Raw genomic sequence first — 19,337 nt, forward strand, 5'->3', positions numbered from 1 at the left:
TAGCTGTGTATGGAAGGGTTAAGGGGTTAGGACATGAGTCTGGGTTGCCAGAAACCACTTCAAGCCTCCACTCTGCTAAATCGTTATCTCTTGTCCCCAGCAAGTTACTTGGCTACTGAACACCAGGCAAATCTTGGGTCTAGCCCAGTTTTCACTCCCTGTCCTCCTCTGAAAAGCCTTCCCACTGTGTGGGATGAGACAACTTCTTCAAACCTTACACAAAGTTTTCCTGGGCTGGGATAAGAACCGCCTTCCAGCTGCAGGCGAGAGGATTTCGGGCACATCGGGGCTCAGCGCTGCTCCATAGCGGGGGGTGCGTCAGACTCGCAGCTCAGCACATTTGCAGCGGAAAACAGCATTTCCAGGTCAAGAGCAAAGGCAGGAAAGAGGCAGGTTTTCCAGGCAGCCCAGGCAGATGGGACAGCCCCCGGGGTCCCTGGCTGGAGCACACTACCCCCGCAGCAGTCAGTAAGGGCACCAGCCCGCTCCTTCCCTTCTCCTGCAGCCCCTGCCGCGGTGGTCGCCCGTGGCGGGCAGGGCAGGGCAGGCCTGCGCCCCTCTGGGGCAGCCGGGCTGGCTTCAACAGGGATCCAATTCCTGCAGCGAGACCCACGTCCCCCCGGCAGGGCAGCACCGCACACAGAAGGGTATCGGAAGATACAGAGGGGCAAATAACTCCGGTGCCTCCCTGCTCCACTCGGCATCAGCACCCCTGGGGCCGCCCTCCCACCCGTCTCTGCCCCACATGGCGGGGCCGGAGCAGCCCGTGGTGTGCTCAGCCCCCTTCCCCACACGCTCCCCGGCTATAAACAGGCAGTGGCCCCGGGCAGCTGAGTTTCCAGCAGAAGGAATGGCTGCAATGCAGGGAAGAGCTCGGCACTTGCCTGGCGTGCTAACAGCTGTCCCGATCTGTGTTTTGCACCCACTCTGCACCCCCTTCCACCGGGCTACGTGCGTGGGGCGGGCGGGATTCCTGCCGCCAGCTTGCAGGCGGCAGGTCAGGAATGATCTGGGCTCCCTCCCACCAACCCCAGTGCCTCCCCATTCCTGTGGGCGAGCTGGAGCCAAGTTTATCCCTGACACATCTCCCTGCCGGCTTTTCTGGATTTAGACCCCAGATAAGTTTGGTGCAGGACCTAAATCCTGATGGCACAAAAGGTCAGGGAAGAGTCACTAAGGAGAAGCCATCTGCGAGCACAGCCCTGCTAGAGAAAAGGCTCCTGGCAGACATCACCTCCCAAATCACGCACACACGCACTCCTCCATCCGCGCAACCTGAAACAATTCCAGAAGCAGCCCCCGGCACCGACTCCCCGGGTCAGCTGCGAGCGTAGAGCTGAGCCCCACGCCGGACGCTGCCCAGCCCGCCGGGGAAGGCAGCAGGCTCAGCGGCAGCACGGAAAGAGATGGAGCAGCTGGGGGATCATAAAGCAAGAGCAAGTCAGGATACAGAGAGGGGCTGAGCGGAGCTTCACGTGAAGAAATGGGCTGCCAGAGAGCAGGCAGAGGCTGGGAACGTTCCTACCCGCCACCAGACCCAGCACCCCTTGCACTAGGGAAGGGAGCCTGGTGAGACCTCCACACCTTCCCTCTGCAAGCCAGAGCCCCCAGGGGGATCCAGCAGCTCTGACTGATGAGGAGGGTCTGGAGGAGGTTTACGTTAGTGAAGAGCCATCCAGGTGCCAACAGCAATTCATTACAAGCCCTCAAAGTAAAGCAGGCAGACACTGCTGCTGCTACCATAGAAGGCACCAGCAAGAGGGATAAAACAGCAGAGCGGCTCTCCCCAGCAGGGCCGGCTTGTGGAGCGGCAGCACCATGCCTGGGCCCATCTCCATGATGCTCCAGGATGGTGTCTGCAGCGTGCTGGGAACACCCTGCCCTTCCCTGCACTGAGGTCCCAGGTTTGATTTTTGGGGTGGACTGGGATGCAAACAGGGTAGCGTCCCACCAGCTTGCACAGGAGGGGAAGGGGGAGGCTGAGACCTTCTGACCCCATCAGTGAGGTCCTCTGGGACCTTAAGGACAGCTCTGGCATCACATGTCATTTGACAACGCTCACCCTCTGGCAACAGCACCCTCCTTCAGAGCTGGCAAAGCCACCCTGTCTGGCTGGCAGGCAGGGTGAGCTGCAGCCGTGGGGGAAGGCTGTCCCTGTTGCCATCCCTGTCTGCTCCCGGGCTCCTGGACACTGACAATGCTCTCTAGCACCGACACCATGAGCTGCAGCCCAAGAGTCAAACTCCTCATACCGTGTTTCCACTGCGGAAACACCACCCCATCCTTTTACATCGGGAAGGGGAACTCTTGACCCTCAGGTCTTTCTGGTGCTGACCCAGAGCTGCAGACGCAGCACTGCCTGACCCACCCCAGGACTTCAGCATGGTCCCAGCCCGCAGAGCTGGAGCAATGCCTCTGGCCCCCCGTTATCATTTTTTTGGCTTGTGCTGCTGCAGCACCTCCAAGGACCGGTCAAGGGCCAGGACCCCTGTGCTGCACCATGTTACCACCTGCAGCCCTAGACCACCATTCTGCAGCAGCAAGCAGCAATCCCCCTGAAAGCCTCCCTCTGCTCCCATCCAGGGACCTACCAGCCCCAGCAGAAAGCCAGGACCTTCTCCGCAAAGTTTGGCCCAAAGCCCTGGCAGGTTTATTCGTACCCCAGATCAAAGCCTAACAGCTACGTGAGCCCGATGCCACAAGCTGCAGGCGGGAATCGCACACACATGGGAACGCAGCTGCCGCCCAGCAGGGTGGGGATCAGGCCCTCCATGGCTTTACAAGACCACCGGCACCTTCCCATGACCCCCGGGACAGGGACGGGCATCCCCTCTCCCCGCCGTGACGGAGGGGATGCCCGTCCTTGTCCCGTCCCCCCTTACCGCTGAGACGGTCCATGGTCCCGGAGCCGCGGGCAGCACCGGCCGCCCCGGGAGGCGCGGGTGGGCGAGTGTCACCGGTAGCAGCCGCCCGGTGGGGCCGGGTCTCGGCTTCGGAGCGGCCAATCGCTTCGTCCGCCCCTCCCTCGGTGCACGGCAGCGCCGAGCACCGGTACGGCCCGGCACGGCAGCCGGGAGACCTCCTGGAGGTGTCCCCGCCGGCAGCACGGGTGGAGAATTTGTCCCCCACCGCCGGTGACCCCGCTACGTGCAGCCCTACAGCACCCACCTCCCTCCACCCCCCTCGCACGGCTGGGGGTGTCCCGGGGTTCCCCCCTCCCGTGCACCCGCCCGGTGCTGCTCCCGCGCCAGGCATGCAGCCCTTGCTCCCTGCTTCACCCGCGCTGCCCCAACCCCCTTGTGCCCCTCATGTCCCCAGCCGCCGCCTGGCCATGGTGCCCAGGCCACCATCACTGTCCCTCCCCCAACAAGGACCTTGGGGGAGACCTGGGCTTGGGAGACTTGTGGGGCGTGTGAGGGAGTGTCATGTGTGCGGAGAGTGTGTGGCAGCGAGGGCACTGACTCGGGATGCCTCCAGGACAATTTCTTATGGCCTCAGGACTGCAGCTGAGCCCTCCTCTGGCGACAGCAGGCCAGAGAGGAGGGAGAGAAACGCTTGAGAGAAGCGCGATTCGGTTTCACACATACCCAGTTACCACTTGGGAAAGTGATAATTGAAGTATTAGACGTGCATTAGCAACTGGCCTTGTGGGCTTCCCCATCTGGGGCACTTTTAGCCCAGGACAGTACGGAGGCAGTGACACGTGTCTCGCACGCTGCTGTGCCCAGCCGGGAGCTAGCCCTGCCCCGCGCTCCCCAGGCAGCTCCTGCCTGGACGCTGCTCCCAGCCTGGCCGGCATTTGCCGGTCCCTCCCTTCTGGACCGAGCCCCATTCTTCTCTCGTAACACGGGGTCACCTCCGGGGCTGTGGTCAGGGCACAGGGCGCTCGCAGGCCAGGGCCACCAATGCCGCCGCCCACCAGGCTCCGGCTGCTTTGTGGTCGGGATTTGCAAAGCTGTGGGCTCAGGCAGCGACGGCTTCCAGGGCCGGTGCTAGCGCCGCTGCTAGCCGCGTGCGGATGGGTGCTCTCTGCACACCCATGAGGGTCCCGCGGGGTGCCTGCTGACCCCGAACGGCATGGGCTGGAGAAGTTTCCTTGGCTCTGCGAGATAGAGCCCTGCCTCAGTTTCCCCATCTTCACCATGCAGGTGGTTGTGGGGAACAGTTAGTTACTGTCCATAAAATGCTTTGAAAATGAAAAGAGTCCTGCTGTTGTGTTATTATTAACAATAATATCCTCCAGGCTTTATCCCTGAAACTGCTGCTGGAGACGGAAGTTTCTTGTAGCCACAAACAGTTGAGCATGATTTAGGGAACTGTAGTTTATGAGTAAAATCATTATAAATAAAACTGGTTCATTTACTGCTGCATGAAAGCAGACAGGAGCAATTACCAGTGCAATATTGCCATCTCCACCTCAGTCCCCAACTCCCTCCATGCCTGCGTAAAGCTCCCGGAGCTGTGGCTGCTGCTGCTGGGAGATCGCCTGCCCCGAGCACCCTGCACCCTGGCAAACCCCTCCCTGCAAGGGGCTATGCACATCTCTTCTGCCTCACACAGGAACCCAGTGATGGATTTTTGGGCAACAAGTTGGGCGGCCTCAGCACCCTGCGGTGGTGGTGCTGATGGCAGGGAGGGCATTTGATCCACCTGATGGGAGACACCAGGACAGGAAGGTTTCAAAGAGGACCAGAACAGGCAGAAGCAGAGCTGGCCTGTGGCACAGCGAAGGCGAGATCCTCGCTGTGGCCTCAGAGGAACCCTGCTGACCCAGCTCTTGCAGAGGTGTCCCATGGCTTGCTGCCCTGTTTGGGACTGCTCAGTACTGTGATATGCCTGAAAATTGTGCCAGACACGCAAATAGGAAACCAGAGCACCGCAAACACCAGGAAAGATGTTTGTGTGGAAATAACCCTATTAATTCTAATAAAAAATAAGCAAAAGCAAAAAAAAAAAAAATCCCAATAGTTTGCAGCAGAGTGAATGCCGAATGGCCCTGGCAACAGCCTTCATTCCTGGAGGCCTGCAGAGGGATTCATCTGGGACTCAGGCATCCGTGATGGGGTAATTCAGGAAAACCCCCACAAGAAGGTCCAGCGGTTAGTGGGACTGGCACCCCCGGCTCTGGCCTTGCCCCCAGCCTGACTGCTGCTGTGGGTGCCAGGATGCCGGAGCCGCCGGGCTGGGCGCTCACGGCACCGCTGGTAGGGCCTGATGCACGGATGGCCGAGGACCAGGCGGCATCGCAGCTTGTCCGCTCTCAGGCCTTGCTGGCCCTGGACAAACCTGAAGAGCAGCAAGAAACTGCACAAGGGAGGAGGCGGCTTTGGCTGTTTCAAGAAGGGCTTGGTTTTAGGATGGCCTGCAAAGCCGCCGTTCCTGGCACTTTGGGAGGAAAAACGGGCTCTTGTAGCAATACCAGGTTTGCAGGGAAAGCCAAGAGCTCAGGACGTATTGGGGCTCAGGCTTGCACCTTGACCTGTGGGGGTGCACCCTGCTCCCCATGGGGTCCCCACCACTTCTCCTTGTCCCCTGCCCCAAGCTCGGTATTTCTGATCCTGAGGGTGAGGCTGAAGGTGCCCCTGGTACACGGCAATGTTAAAGGTAGGGAGGGCACGACGGAGACCATGGCAGGATCCCGCGTTCCTGCGACTGCACCCAGAGCCTTTTCCAACTCCTAAGTAAATACACAGACCAGCTGAGCAGAGCAGGACAGGACACCCCCATCCCAGAGCCCTCCTCTCCCCCCACCCTGGATGCCACAGCTGCAGCAGGAAAATCCTCCCCGCTGTGTCCCTGTGGGGCAGCAGTGATGGGCACCAAGTGCTTTGGAGCCCACGTGGCTTTAGCCCTTGGGAGAACCCGAGAACTGATACAGAAACAGCTGGAAAAGAAAGGGAAACACAGCATAGAATGATCTATGAGACTCCAATTCACTCTCAGGGGTGCAGAGGGTGCCTCTGCTATGTACAGCACTGAGAATCATACAGAGCTGCAATATAGAGATCTTTCTATGTATATATTTATAGGTATGTATATATTTATAGTGCACTGCATTTAAAACAGCCGGGCCTGCTTCTTCAGCTCGTTCCTCTTCCACAGAGCCAGGCGGTCAAACTCGGCCATGGTCATGCCGAAGATCTGGTAGAATTCCTCCTGGGAGAGGTGACGCTGGGGAGAGACAAGATGCTGGGCCAGGGCTGGGACTGTGGCCACCACCCAGGGCCAATGGCTACCATATAGGCTGTCTGGCTGCAGCGGGGTGGGAGGGCACGCAAACGGGTGGCATCCCCTGCTACAACCCCCCGCAGTGCTCACTCGGTTCCCTCCAGCTCCTGCCAAAAGCACTTGTGCTGTGGGCATGCGAACATGGTCTCCCCAGCCAGTGGAGCAGCAGGACCACCGTGACTGTGCTGGCACATGTGTGCTCCCCACGCTGCCTGCCAGGGCTAAGGGGACACCCCATGGGATCGGGTCCCTCTGAGCCCTGAGGGGATTGTCCCTGGTGGAAAAGGCTTTCCTCACCTCTAACCGAGTCCTGTCCACATCTTTGGGCAGCTGGTTCCTCCCCCTCGTCTTCACCAGGAGCAGCTCATAGGGGTATATCTGCACAGGGACAGGAAGATGATGGGGTAGCTCTGGAGCCAGAAGATGACAGCTGGGGCACACCTGGGAATGAGGCTGTGGGGACCACCAGGGCAAAGCCTCTTCCTGCTGTGTTTAGCTGCCGCCAGGGCTTGGATGGGACAAGGCAGAGAAGGGACTTGCTCTCAGGGTGACTCTAATCCACCTTGAATCACCGTGGTAGCTCTGGAATAGCCTGTTTACTCTGCAAAACCAGGACTGACCCAGGGACGAGTGTGAGTAGGGAATGACCAGGAAAACCACCCTTCTCTGTTCCTCACCCAGGAGACACTTCCGCTTGGCCAAGTGCTTGGGACCCTGGCAGGAGGGGAAGGACTCTGGTCTGAGCCCCACAGTCCCGGGACGGGGCTGTCAGGTGGAGGATGGATGGGAATGAAGGTAGGGCATTGCAGACAGAAGGCAAAGCTTCCTCCTGAAGGGCCTGGGGACACATGGACATGTCTCTGGGACTCCCTCTGGGTGGTACTCACACCTCCAGCTGGGAGCTGCTCCTTGGAGCTGGAGCATCTTACCTTGTACTCTGTGGAGAGAGAGAAAAGACAAGAGAGACATGAGTCACACTGACCCCTCTGCTGCCGGGATCCTCCCTCCAGGGCGGTGGGGATCCCTGCCTGTCTCCTCTCTTCTCCCTCTGGCCCGGACCTCATTTTCCAGAGCTGCCCGCAGTGGGGCAGGCAGCGCCACGGCATCTGGCTCCGTCCCTACATGGTCCCCTGCCCGCACTGCTCCCCAGCCCTGCGGTGCCTTACCTCGCATCCCCCAGTTGACGGCGTTCGTGCTGTCATAGTGGAAAAGCTCGGCACTGGGAGGCTGCAGGAGGGATACAGGGAAGGAGGAATGAGAGGGGGTCCCCTCCAGATGCTCAGCACAGCGACTCCTATGTCCCCAGGGGGGGAAGGCACCCACACACCCCAAAGCAGGACCCGCTCCCCACACCTGGCAGTGGGGAAACTGAGGCACGAGGACGTGAAGTGACAAGCCCAGGACACACAGAGGCAGGACCAGGTCTCCCGACCCCCAGCAATCGCTGCCCCAGGGCATAAAGCAAAGCTCTTGTGCTGGGAAGCAACACCAGCATCCTTCTGAAACGTGCCCTGCGGGACGTTTGGGGCAGGCACCTCTGTCCTGCAGTGCCTGGACAGGGCACTTTGGTCTCTCTTTGGATTGGCACAGACCAGCAGTGACAGCTGGGGTGCAGAGAAGGGGAGAGCAGGATACCCTAGTCCTGAAAGGGAAGCACTGGGGGCTTTGAGGAATCTGGGGAGAATGACGAAGGGTGCAGAGATGCCTGGCAGTGGCAGAGTGCAGGCAGGAGGCACTTACCCTGTGCAGCCCATTCCTCCTGTAGGCAGGAAGGGAGGCCGACTTCGAAATGAGGGGATCTGCAAAATAGCAACGAAGGTGCATAAGTGAAAAAAGCAGGGGTGAGCCCCACAGCCCCACCCCTGGGAGAGGACCCCTGGGACAACCCACCTGTGCTCCCACGTCCCTATTCAGCTCCAAATTCACCCAGCTCTGTCTCCTTCCAGCTCCAACTCATTTCCAGCCTGGCTTCCTCCTGTGCTGAAATCCCTCTCCCCAAAATTCCCTTTCCCATGGCAGCCCTCCCACCTCATCCTTCAGCTCAACACAATCTCCTCTCTCAGTTTCTCTGACCCGTCCTCTCCTGGTACTGCCACCAGCTCTGCCCTGGTTCAGCTCCACCTTGGCCCAGCCTTTCAAGGGCTCCTCCTCTCCCCTTCCCGCCCCTGCTCCCAGCCACCTCCTCCAGCTCAGGCTCTGGACATCACAGCCACGGGGGATTGGCCGCAGGGGGCTGGGGGCTCACACACTCACCACTGTCTGCCAGGTAGTGTGTCCGGGGAGCTGCAAGGAGAGCAGAGCCGGGTGTCAGGGAGCACCGAGCACCCCACGCCACACAGAGCTGCCCAGCTGCCAGCCCCACGGGTCCTCCTCAGGGCTCCCGGGAGCCCAGTGGGGCTGAGGGGCTACCTGAGCATCCCCAAACAGCCCCAGCTCCATGAGGCCAGACGTGCCATGAGGGAGGAGAGCACAGAGCAGGCAGGGGCACCTGTGCTGTCAGGCTCCCCAAACACCCCTGGGACCCCCTGCAGCCCCAAGGGAAGAGGGGCTCGTTGCCCTGGGTGCTGCACAGTGAGAGCACTGCAAGCAAGGAAGGCAACCTTGGAGCCAGCCAGCAGGCCTGGGGTGCCAAGAGGTCCCAGATGTGCGGTTAAGGAGGAGGTACACACGCAGGGCGCCCAAAACAGGTCAGAGGAAACCCAGCATGGCTCTGCTGCGAGACTTCCAAGGGACCCTTCGACCACCCGGTGAAGCACTTCACTAGGCTGGCTGGACAGACAGCAAACACCTGCTGGGCAATGCCCCGTCCCAGCTGGGGCACAGGGAACGGATGGAGCCCTCCAGAGGGGAAAAGAGCCTCCCAAGCCCAGCTCTGGTGCCCAACACCTCTCCCGCCACCCCTTCCCAGACCCCTGTTCTTCCCTCTCCACCCCAGCAAACTTCCCACAGGGGCTGGGGCCACAGACAGACGGACAAGGCTGTCCTTACAGCCATTGAGGGAGCCCTCGTAGCCAGCCGTGTGCAGGGCTTCTCTGCTGCTGGCTGAGCTGCGAGGCGGCGTCCAGGGGTCCGCGTAGGAGTTGGACCGAGCCTTCATCTCCTCCCGCAGGATCAGCCTGCCGATGCCGCTCTGGATCTGGGCCGGGGGGAAAGCCGCTTTGCACCCTTCCTTCCCCTGCACAGCCCTCCCTGACCACTGGCGCGTTATGGCAGGGCACGGCATCTGCCATCTGCTCCCCTGTCCCTGGGGATGAGGTGCTGGGGTGGGATGCCTCAGCAAGGGTGTTGCTCCCCCTCCTTCAGACTCCCTTCACCTCACTCCCAGAGGTGACCAAAGGTGGAGAGATGGCAGAGGGCAGCAGGGACGGTGGTGGCCCCCCCTTGGGTGGCAGAGCTGGGCTGGGCCTCCTCCCCAAAGCCAACCACCATGGGGGTGGCTTGCTGCCGGCTCTCCGCTGCCAGTCTGTGGGCAGGGAGATCACTCACCTTGTGCATGCCCCGGTCGTACCCATCCTCCTCGCCTCCCGATGAGAACCTCCGGGCCCGGGGGGCTGCAAGAAGACATGTGGGGGTCAGATGGGGACAAAGGTGGAAGCAGGTAGGGAGGAAACAGTTCCCAGCTGCATGGGGACAGCTAAGTCCCAAGGGTTGCTAGGATTTTGGGGTCACTTTGGCAAGTAGATTGGCCCAACCCCACCTTCAGGTCCAGACCCAACCCAGGGAGGGGATTCCTCCCAAGGAATGGCTGCGTTTGGTGGCAGGAATGTGTTTCCCTTTCCCCCAGCCCAATGGGGGGCTGTTACCTTTGGGAGAGCCTTGGAAGGACCAGTACTCCGACTCGGAGTGGTAGTACGGGTCTGGGGAGTAGGCAGGGCTATACTTGGATGACTGTGCGATGTCTTCACTGGTTTTGCTTTTCGTGGCTGCAGGGAGGTTGGCTGCAAAAGGAGCAAACAGACCCTGAGTCCCGCTGGCACGACTTGCAAAGATCCACCCCACGACGAAGGCAAACCCTCTTCGCTCCCCTCTCCCCAGCGGCCACCAGCAATTTACGTCCGTGACAGCAGGGAGCAGAGCTGGGAATAATCCATTTACAAACTGCTGACACCTCCTGGAGACAAGGGTGCAGAGGCAGACGGTGGGGATGGTGACAAGCAGAGGGGCTGTCGCTGATGTGGCTGGGAAGGGACCCGAATGGCTCACAGCCCACAGCACCACGGCAAGCTGGGGCTCCTGCACAGCACCCACCCTAGCCCCAGTGCCACCCACCTCCCCGTGCCCGTGCCCCTGGCTGTCCCGTCACCTGCAGGGCCACAACCACACAGGCGGGAGGGGATGGAGGCAGGCTCAGTCCTGGCGGGGAAAGGGCTGTCGGTGGGTTACAGCCCGGGGAAGGCGGCAGCGGGGAGCAGAGGGCTAATGCCGGCAGCTCTGGCTCTGGCAGGGCTACACGCAGACTTCTGCCCAGGCTGGGGACCGAGCCTCGGCGGCACGCGTCAGAAACCCACGGGTGAGCCCGGCCCCTCTCCCCCAGAGGCCAGGAGACACGCAGGGGAAGGAGCACCAAGGACAGGCCATGTGGCACAGCCATCCCACCACCTCAGGCGGGCACAGGGGACCCTGCCAACAGCAGCTACTTACAGCGGCGGGTGCAGCCAGCAGCGGGGCGGTGGGAGTTGGGCAGGTGGGAAGGGAGAGCCCAGGGAGAGAGAGGAGACACAGTTACTGCTCGGGGGAGCTGCTGTCCCTCTACGCGCGGAAGCGAGCACGGACAGTGCAGGCCAGCCCCCGCCGAGAGACACCAAACAGCGCTCTGCCTCCTCCCCACCCCTCAACACCCCCAGGCCTGTTTCACCCTGGTGCATCCATCCAGGATGGGTTGTGATTTTTCTCCAGGGCTCCACCTGAAACTGCAAATTACCTTCTTCATCTCTTTCCTAAGGCTGCTCTGGCTTCTGGCACCAGCAAGCAACAGCCACCCTTGTCCCTCTGCACCCCTCCATGGCCTCGCTCCCCCTCCCACAGCTATCCCTGTCCCAGGCGCTGCCGACAGCCTTTGCCTCCATCCCTGGCAACAGGGACGCGGTTCAACGCTGCCTTTTTCTCGCACCGAACCCTGCACTCTGCTGCCTGGAGGGGAAGCAGCAGCATCAGCCCACCAAAGCTCAGCACCCAACATCTCGCCTCAACGCCTGCTCCCACCTCCCCCCCTGCCCCCAAACGCGATTCAGCCAGACCAAGCCCCGCGTGGAGCAGAGCCCGGCGCGCAGCAAGCAGACCGTACCGTGTCGCTTATAGATGGGAGGTTTCCGGTAAATGTTACTCTCGCCGGCAGCTGGTGGCAGAAAAAAGAAAAGGGAGGAAGAGGGAAAGAGGGGAGGAAGGCGAGGTCAGCGTGGGTGTGCCGAGAACAGACAGGACAGCGGTCCTGCAGGAGATGCTATCCCCACACCACGTTTCTGTCACACAACCGCCTCTGGGTCCACACGTCCCACGGGATCGCAGCACCGGGCCAAGGCCAGGCCGGCAGGACCGCGGTCCCGCGGCTGCCCGAGGGCAGAGGTGCGCACAGAGGACATGCAGTGAGCACCCCAGCGTCAGCATGCACCGTGGGGCGGCGGGCGCTCCCGGCCCCGGGAAGGAGCGGCACAGCCAGGAACCACCTGCCAGCCGGCAGCAATGCACCATGGCTCACACTGGTGAGCGGTTTCTTGGAGGTACCAGCGCCCGGAGGAGCCGCCCGCACTCTACCTGGGGGCAAAACAACATCAGCCAAAGCCTCTTTCTGCAGCAGAGAGAGAAAAAGAGCGAGCTGGGAGGGAGAGCGAGCTGGAGCCTGGTGCTGAGAACTACGGCCCCGGTGCAGGGGCCAGGCAGCAGAGCTGGCGGAGCAGGGAGCCGGCCATCCATAAACCACCGACCGTCAGCAGGAGGGCAGGGCAGGGCAGGGAGCAGGGCCAAACCCTGGCAGGGATGGGATGGGATGGGATGGGAGCAGGGGACCGTGGTGAGGAGCCTCTGGGTGTCCTCATGGTGCTGTTTCAAGGCATCAGCTACACATTGTGGAAGGTTCCACGCTTTGGAGGAGGACAAGGGAGATGCCTACAGCTGAGCAGGGTAGACTGGGGCTCTGGCCCCTGCACGTGCTGAAGGATGGATGGGCAGCTCTGCCTGCTTCCCTCCCCACTCTCCCCTTCTGCGCGCTCTGTCCCCGTCCCCATGGGCTCTACGTGGCTGGGAGCGGGTGGTGGCCCTTACCTGGTGGCCCCCTGCAATCCCTGCAGAAGGGGAGCAGGCATCTGGCAAGCCCACGAGAGTCTGGGGGGAGGGAGCGGCGGGCCCTAGGGGGAGTATAAAATAGTCATCTGTAGCGGACGGGTGCGGAAAGGCCTCCGGCAGACACGCTTCAGCTTGTGGTCCTGGGGGGGGGGGAAGGCGGGGGGGTGGGCAGGCTCCCTGCAGGGGCCCGTCCTCGTGTGGGGGGTGGAGGAAGGGCAGGGAAGAGGGAGAAGACGGACATTGCAAGGATCAAGCAGACTCCGGGCAGCTCTGGGACATCTGTGTGGTGATGGGGAGGGAGGAGGGTTCAAGCTGCAGGTCCTGTTTATGGATGGCCTTTACCAGGGGTAGATCCTGCTGCCAGCTGGCTCTAGGCAGGCGGCGGAGCTACGCATGCGACACAGGGGGGACGGCACATGCGGGCATGCCACAGACACGGCACTTCCCCGGGGACCGGGGCGCTCCAGAGCCTACCTGGGATGTGGAAATGCTTGGGCGCTTGGTATGAGGTTGGAGTGGAGGACCTCACATCTAACTGGCTATAGTAGGGGGAGCTGCGCCCGCTCTCGGTGCCTACGCGGTGCCGAGCAGAAGCAGCCGTAAGTGACCGAGGGAGAGAACAAGAGGCAGAAGAAAACGGGTGTTAAATGCAGCGGTGTTAGAAGAGCGGGGAGCGACCCACGTGGTGGCGGTGATGGGGACGTGCACCAGGCTGTGGTCCAGGATGGGGCGTGATGGAGCAGGGGGAGATTTCCCGCATCTCCGGAGGCAAGCGGGATGCAGAGGAAATCCTGTGTGCAGGTGCCGTTTCGGGGCAGCAGGCTGCCCCACCGCTGGCGAGATGGAAGCCGAGCGTGCTGCAAACAGTGACGGGCCCTTGGCAGTGCAGCGTGGGGGTAGCTCAGGGAACGCAGGATCTCCAGACTTACTGACCTTGGGTTTTCCCAGTTGCTCCTCCCTGGCTCCAAATGACAAGAGACACAGCACAGACACACTCTGCTTTCCCCCCGACACGCTCCAGGGCGTGCACACACACGTGTGTGTGTAAGGACCCTCCTTGCAGCACTGGCTGGGCACAAGCACTCTCATGCATGCTCCTCCCAGAGCTACCAAGCTAGCCGAGGGGGTCTTCACTGGACCTGGGGGTCACCTCCCTCCCCACCCCATCCTCCATGAGCCCCAGCTCAGGTCTGAGCTAGGACAAAGTCCCCTCGGCCTCCCCTTGCTGCTCGCAAGACAGGAGTCAGGGGAACTGGAGGACACAGACTGCAGGGTTGGTCACTGCCCCACAGCTCCTGCTGCTGTCAGCCCCCCACGGACCTTCCAGGCCTCCTGACTGCTTGCCAGAGGAGGGACCCCTGAGGTCCCATGGGAGAAGCAGGGGACAGTCTGATGATCCCCGCTCCACTTGGAAGTCTGACCGTAGCCCAGCCTGGGGCTGCGGCTGAAATCCTCACCTGAGCGGTAGAAATGGTGGGGGGACCTCGGGATAGTGGGGGACATGCCCTGGCGGCTGTAGGTGGGGGAGTCAATGTAGCCAGGGCTGGAGGCTCGCCTCTGCCGGGTGTCAAAGCTCTCGTAGATGTCCTGGGGACCAGGAAGGGTGCAGAGAGAAGGGGGGTTAGAGCTGGTGGGATGAAGGACGAGGCAGGTCAGTGCCAGCCCTGCATGGAGATGTCCCATGGCCGGGCGTCCCTGTACTTCCGGCAGCCCAGGAGGGTGCATGCTCCATGGTGTGACATGCTGGGCAGCGTGTGTCTCCTTCGTAGCTGGAGGGGTCCCCAGGCTGCTCTGCCTCCCCACCAACAGAGCACAGGCAGCAAAACCCAGGGGTTGGGATGAGGTGACAGTGTCCAGCCAGAGGATTTCAGTCCCTTGCCCGGAGATCGTCCCTTTCCCCTGAGCTCATTCCCAATTTCCAGTGTCCCCCTCCACAGGGCAGAAGGCGCACCCCGGGTCCACTCTGCCAGGGAGAGCTGCATGCTTCTCTCCCAGGGGTCCGAAAGACAGGACCCTCCCGGACTGGTTCCCCCATCTTGCAACAGCACCCAGGCAGGGAGACATTCAGCAGAGCCCCCGCGGTCCCGGGGCAGAGGGACACCCTGCGGCGGCAGTGGGTGACAGACCCCTTGGTGCCTGCCGGGGGCATTACCTGTGAGTACGGGGAGAGGGTCCCCAGGGACTGGAGGCAGCAGGAGGCAAAGGTGGGGGGAGAGAGAGAGAGAGACAGCACACAGTTAAGGGGAGCAGTGGCAGACTGAGGTCCCACAGTGGCTTGTTTTCCCCACATTCCAGCCTCACCACAGCTGCCCGGCAGTGAGGGCGGCTGGTGGCACAGCTGGAGTGACACTGTTGCAGGATGCCAGGCAGGGACCCCTTGGCTGGGCGGGGAGCTGGCGTGAGGGTGGCACCTCCTGAATCAGCAGCCTGCACCCCTTCTCAGAGAGCTCGGTGGAGCCCCTCAGCGCATGCGGCTGCAAGTGGGGAAGGCAGCCGCTGGCCCCGCGGTGCAGCACAGCGGGCCGTGGCCATGCTGCTGGCACTGCCACAGGGTGCACTGGAGGAAGGCAGGCTTGTGAGAAGCCTTGGGACTGGAGATGTAAGAGATGCTGCTGCTGGCCATTACAGAGTTCTCTTCCAGGACCACCTCAGGTCCCCCATCACTGTGTGAGCTGCTCAGACCCTCTTCTTCCAGAGGCTTACTGAAATCATCCAGCAGCCCCAGCCTGCCTGGGGGAGCAAGGCAGAGCAGTCCTGTGCCATGTGCTGCTTGGGCATCGTCTCATCACACACTTGCAAAAACGCACGGACCGACTCCCTTTCACTTGCTGTGGGGCCAGCACCCAACAGGGACAGCCTTACTATGCTCCAGAGATGCTGTGCCAGAGCTGGGTGGCCTGGGCCAGCCTTACTCCCTACTCCAGCTAAGGGGGAGCAGGCACCATGCACATGGGACGATTGCCTGCTCGGGACTGTTGGGCTGTCCTGCCAGCTGCCTGTCCCTCCACCCCAGGGGGATGCAGCATGCTATGTGCCTTCCTCGTCTCCTGATGCGGGCTGTGATGGGTGAGCTTCCCACCATGTCGCTCCTGAGGGTGACATCTACTCCCACACAGTGCTGTCTGTTCCTGCACATCAGGCTTGCAGCACGACGTGGGCAGGGTGCAGTGACCTGCTAAGGTCACTGGTTTCCTTCTTGCTCTGTAGCAGCAGCACCACGGGTTCCCTTCCCAGTGATAGGGAGCCTCTGGGAGAGGTCTTACCCCTGCTCCTGCCTCACTGCAGCATTCCCACGGGAGTGAGCAAACCCACGTGCAGTTTCCTCCATTGCCCCTAATTGGAGCCCAGCTCCCTGTACAGCCTGGCATTGGGCATATTGAGACTCAGTACCTCCCCATAGCTATATCTCTCCAGCGTCTCATCCGACGTATATCTGTGATAGGGCTCGTAGGAAATGAGGTCAGGACGCTGCACTTCATAGATGGCTTTAATCTTGGGAAGAGCTGCCAGGTCTTTGTAATTAAGGATCTCATTATCCACTTTAGCCTAGGGAGAGGGAGAGACAGAGACAGAGAAACAGGAAAGGAAGAAAAGGAGAGAAGGAAGGGGAGGCTGGAGCGCACAGTGTGGACTCAGCACAGAGCAGAGCCCGCAGTCACCCCAGCAGCAGAAAAGGTAAGAGGAGACCCCAAAAGGCAGCAGCAGAAGGGGCAGAGGAGCTGGGAGGGTGGGACTGCGCGCCTCCAAGCACTCCTGGTCTGTGCCAATGGCACTTGCGGCATGGCATGCCGCTGGGCTGAGGGGGCACGGCTTGTCCGTGCTGTCCCCAGATGCTGGGCTCATCCCTGGGGGACACCCCATGCTGCAGAGCAGCACCAGGAACTGTTGCTCCCTTTCTCTGGGGCTGGCACATTTGCCCTGCCCCACGCAGATGAGGGACAGAGCTGTACTTACGCAGATGACACGGTTTGGGGAGCCGATGCTGGAACCGGGAGGCGAGATGGAAGTTTCTGACGTCCTTCTGTGCTGTGGAGGCAGAAAAGCAGAGGACAGGTGAGAGCACGGCAAGGAGGGACCCCTGAGCACGCAAGAAAATCGTTGGGTTTCAATGGCTGAATTTCACTCGAGGTCCAGTTGCTCTGCCCTTTCATCTGCCCGCCGCCGGTGCCCATGGCCGTTGCAGCTGCCCTGCCGCCCAGCTTTGCACCCTGGCCTCTCTCGGGTCCAGATACACAGTTAGGCGAGTGGTCTGGCAAGACGCAGCAGGCGGCTGTCCCCATGGCCAGCTGGGCACAGAGAGCATGCAACAGCTCCAGGGGTGCAGGCGGTGGTGAGGGCACTGCTGTGCGCCCTCCCCGGCTGTGGCATGGGCTGGTGCCAGCCAGGAAGCAGGTGCCTGCTAACAACTTCAGCCACAGCCACCCATGGGGCAGCGGGGACAGAGCTCACGCCAGCCTCGGGAAGCCATCCTGGCCTTTGGACACTGCCACAAGAGTTCACCTCCAGCAGGGACCCAGGGGAACATCACCTGGGACGTGCAACCTCTTGGAGATGCCCCCACTCTGCTGCCTACCTTTAGCTTCTTCTCTGCTCTGGCCGCCTGCTTGCAGATGGGGTGCCACACTTCGGAGCCTGCAACGCAGCAGAGGGAAAGTGTTTCAGCTCCACGCACAGCTCACCCCGCTGCTAGTGATTGTCCGGCTCTCCCTGCCATGGGGCATCCCGACCCCCAGCTCAGCAGCTGCACTGAGCAACCGGTGGTGTAGGAGTACAACCCCTGCACGTTAGGGGGGCAGCTTCTGGGGGGCCCTGCAGGGGCAGGAGGCAGGAATTGGAGTCTCTCCATGGGGAGCAGAGCCAGAGGCAGGCGGTAAGCCCCGAGGATGCCGAGGTGGGGGGTCACCTGCTGGGTCCCACTGGCTTTACTGGGCTCCTTCTTCACTACAGCGCAGCCACAGGCACGCATCCGCTGGGAAGACTGGGCAGGGGGGACTGGGTGTCCGTACTAAGAAATGAAACGGCTCCCAAGCACAGAGATGCAGTGGCCAGCACTACTAAACTGTGACAGCAAACCCAGGTTTGTTTTTGGCGCAGCTCAACTAGTGCTCAACCAGGCAGCTCTTTCTGGTTAAACTCACGGTAACACCGAGCCCGGGGCACCCGCAGCCCCTGCACACCCTGGAACCAGCCAAGCCGCTGAGCTTTGCCCAGGTGTGTCCCGGCACAGATGCTGAGCACACCCATCCTGCTGCCCACAACGGGGCCTTGCTGGGACCCCCACTCTGGCTCTCTCAGTGCACAATTCCCCCTTTGCCACTCTTGGGATCATTAGTGACTCAGGGTGACAGGCAAGCACAGGTTACTGAAAGAAAACAAGCCCTCCCTCTGTGCTGGAAATAGCCCCTAAGGCAGCTCCAGGCAGGGATGAGCTCCTGCTGAAACCAAACCCAAACCATCCGGCTGTGCCCTACCCCTCTGGGGCTGCTCACAGTGTAACCTGGACGGTGAGACTTGGGGGTGGTGGGGAAGGGGTCCTGGACCACCCTCCCCTGCGGCTGGGGAGAGCGGGGACCCAGGCACCCTGCACCCACCCCAGCCTCTGTTCGCTGGGCGCAGGCCAGGGACACATCCAGGCATGCCCGGCAGCGCTCCCCAGCTGCACAAGGAGACTCGCAGGGAGCAAAAGGCCGCCAACGAGGAATAAAGTCTCCTCCATCTCAGTGGCAGGGAAAGGTTTCATGGAGAGAAATGACTGCCACACAGCCCAGGAAGAGCACAGGGGCCAGGGAGCAGCGGAGCATTGTCTCTGGCATTGCTGCACAGAAAGACCCTTTCCACACTGACCGCCATAAGGACCTGAACCCCGAACGCTCCCACAGCCAGCACACCTCCACAGAGCCATGCTGGTCTATGCCCCGCCGCGGGGTACGGGAGTCCCTCCTGGCCGCAGCGGGATCCCTACCTGTGAGGTACATCTCCTCTCCTTCCGTGAACATCTGGTGGCAGCGGACACATCTGGCACAGGTGGGGTGGTAGTGCTTCCCTCCTGCCTGCAAGGATGAACAGAGAAAAGGACCCCCTGAGCAAGGCAGGACATGGTGACCTGCTCATGTCCCAGGCATCACTCACTGCTGTATGTAGACAATGACATGGTGAATGGGGCAATGCCCAGGGTGGCCTCGGAGACCACCACAACACACTGAGAAAACCAGAGACCACTTCATCACTAACGCTTCTGACCTGCTGGACTACAAGTCAGACTGGGAACCTTCTGCTCTCCTTGAACTGTCCAACACAAAGGAAAGTGAAGCCAGGAGGTCCCAAACCCCCAAGGAAGGCACCCCTACAGTCCTCACCCCTAATAAATTGTCCTTGCACTCTGGAAATAACAGAGACCCTCCGCAGTAACACTCAGCCATGCAGCTGAGTGGTTTGCACCACAGCTCCTTCCCAGTTCCTTCCCTTTACAACTTTGAAGAGAAACAGCACATTTGGCCCAGGATGTCACAGCAGGGAAGCAGTAAAGGGAGAAGGGCCCCAAAGATAAACCTCGCAACGCACGGGCTTCCTCTTGCTGTCAGACCCTCCCTGCCTACCATCGCCAGCCTCTCTCCCTCAAGAAACTTTTCTCCTTCTGTGAAGCCATGCCCAAACTTCAGTACTAGCGACACGCTATTCCCCGGTTGAGCAGGAGCTGGGCTGCTCCCTTTGCTCTTTGACAGGGATAATAGCTTTAACTGGTAGCTTGTTTCCACTCAGAGCGTCTGCTAGCATTTCAATTATAGGCTCATTTTCTGGTCTGGGAGCTGGGAGGAAGGAGCTGGCTCAGG

The 19,337-nt window shown here is 61.1% G+C and overlaps 2 protein-coding genes across 2 annotated transcripts in view; both read right to left on the reverse strand.

Annotated features, from left to right (window-relative positions):
- The window catches only part of AFAP1L1 (actin filament associated protein 1 like 1), a gene marked incomplete at both ends in the record, with an annotated part of 22,584 nt that extends 19,686 nt beyond the window's left edge, over positions 1-2,898 (reverse strand). The window contains one exon of the mRNA XM_082006455.1: positions 2,883-2,898. Coding sequence (XP_081862581.1) covers positions 2,883-2,898 — 16 coding nt within the window. The remainder of the gene's footprint in view (positions 1-2,882) is intronic.
- A 3,159-nt stretch (positions 2,899-6,057) lies between these two features.
- ABLIM3 (actin binding LIM protein family member 3) overlaps positions 6,058-19,337 on the reverse strand; it is a gene marked incomplete at both ends in the record, with an annotated part of 29,095 nt that continues 15,815 nt past the window's right edge. The window contains 17 exons of the mRNA XM_082006456.1: positions 6,058-6,171; positions 6,526-6,606; positions 7,158-7,165; positions 7,395-7,455; positions 7,969-8,027; positions 8,482-8,511; positions 9,217-9,364; positions 9,715-9,779; positions 10,032-10,166; positions 11,513-11,563; positions 12,982-13,080; positions 13,965-14,094; positions 14,660-14,689; positions 15,898-16,053; positions 16,462-16,533; positions 17,081-17,139; positions 18,470-18,557. Coding sequence (XP_081862582.1) covers positions 6,058-6,171; positions 6,526-6,606; positions 7,158-7,165; positions 7,395-7,455; positions 7,969-8,027; positions 8,482-8,511; positions 9,217-9,364; positions 9,715-9,779; positions 10,032-10,166; positions 11,513-11,563; positions 12,982-13,080; positions 13,965-14,094; positions 14,660-14,689; positions 15,898-16,053; positions 16,462-16,533; positions 17,081-17,139; positions 18,470-18,557 — 1,386 coding nt within the window. The remainder of the gene's footprint in view (positions 6,172-6,525; positions 6,607-7,157; positions 7,166-7,394; positions 7,456-7,968; positions 8,028-8,481; positions 8,512-9,216; positions 9,365-9,714; positions 9,780-10,031; positions 10,167-11,512; positions 11,564-12,981; positions 13,081-13,964; positions 14,095-14,659; positions 14,690-15,897; positions 16,054-16,461; positions 16,534-17,080; positions 17,140-18,469; positions 18,558-19,337) is intronic.

Source organism: Phaethon aethereus (genome assembly GCF_964289735.1).
Source record: "Phaethon aethereus genome assembly, chromosome: 14".
Taxonomy (NCBI): domain Eukaryota; kingdom Metazoa; phylum Chordata; class Aves; order Phaethontiformes; family Phaethontidae; genus Phaethon; species Phaethon aethereus.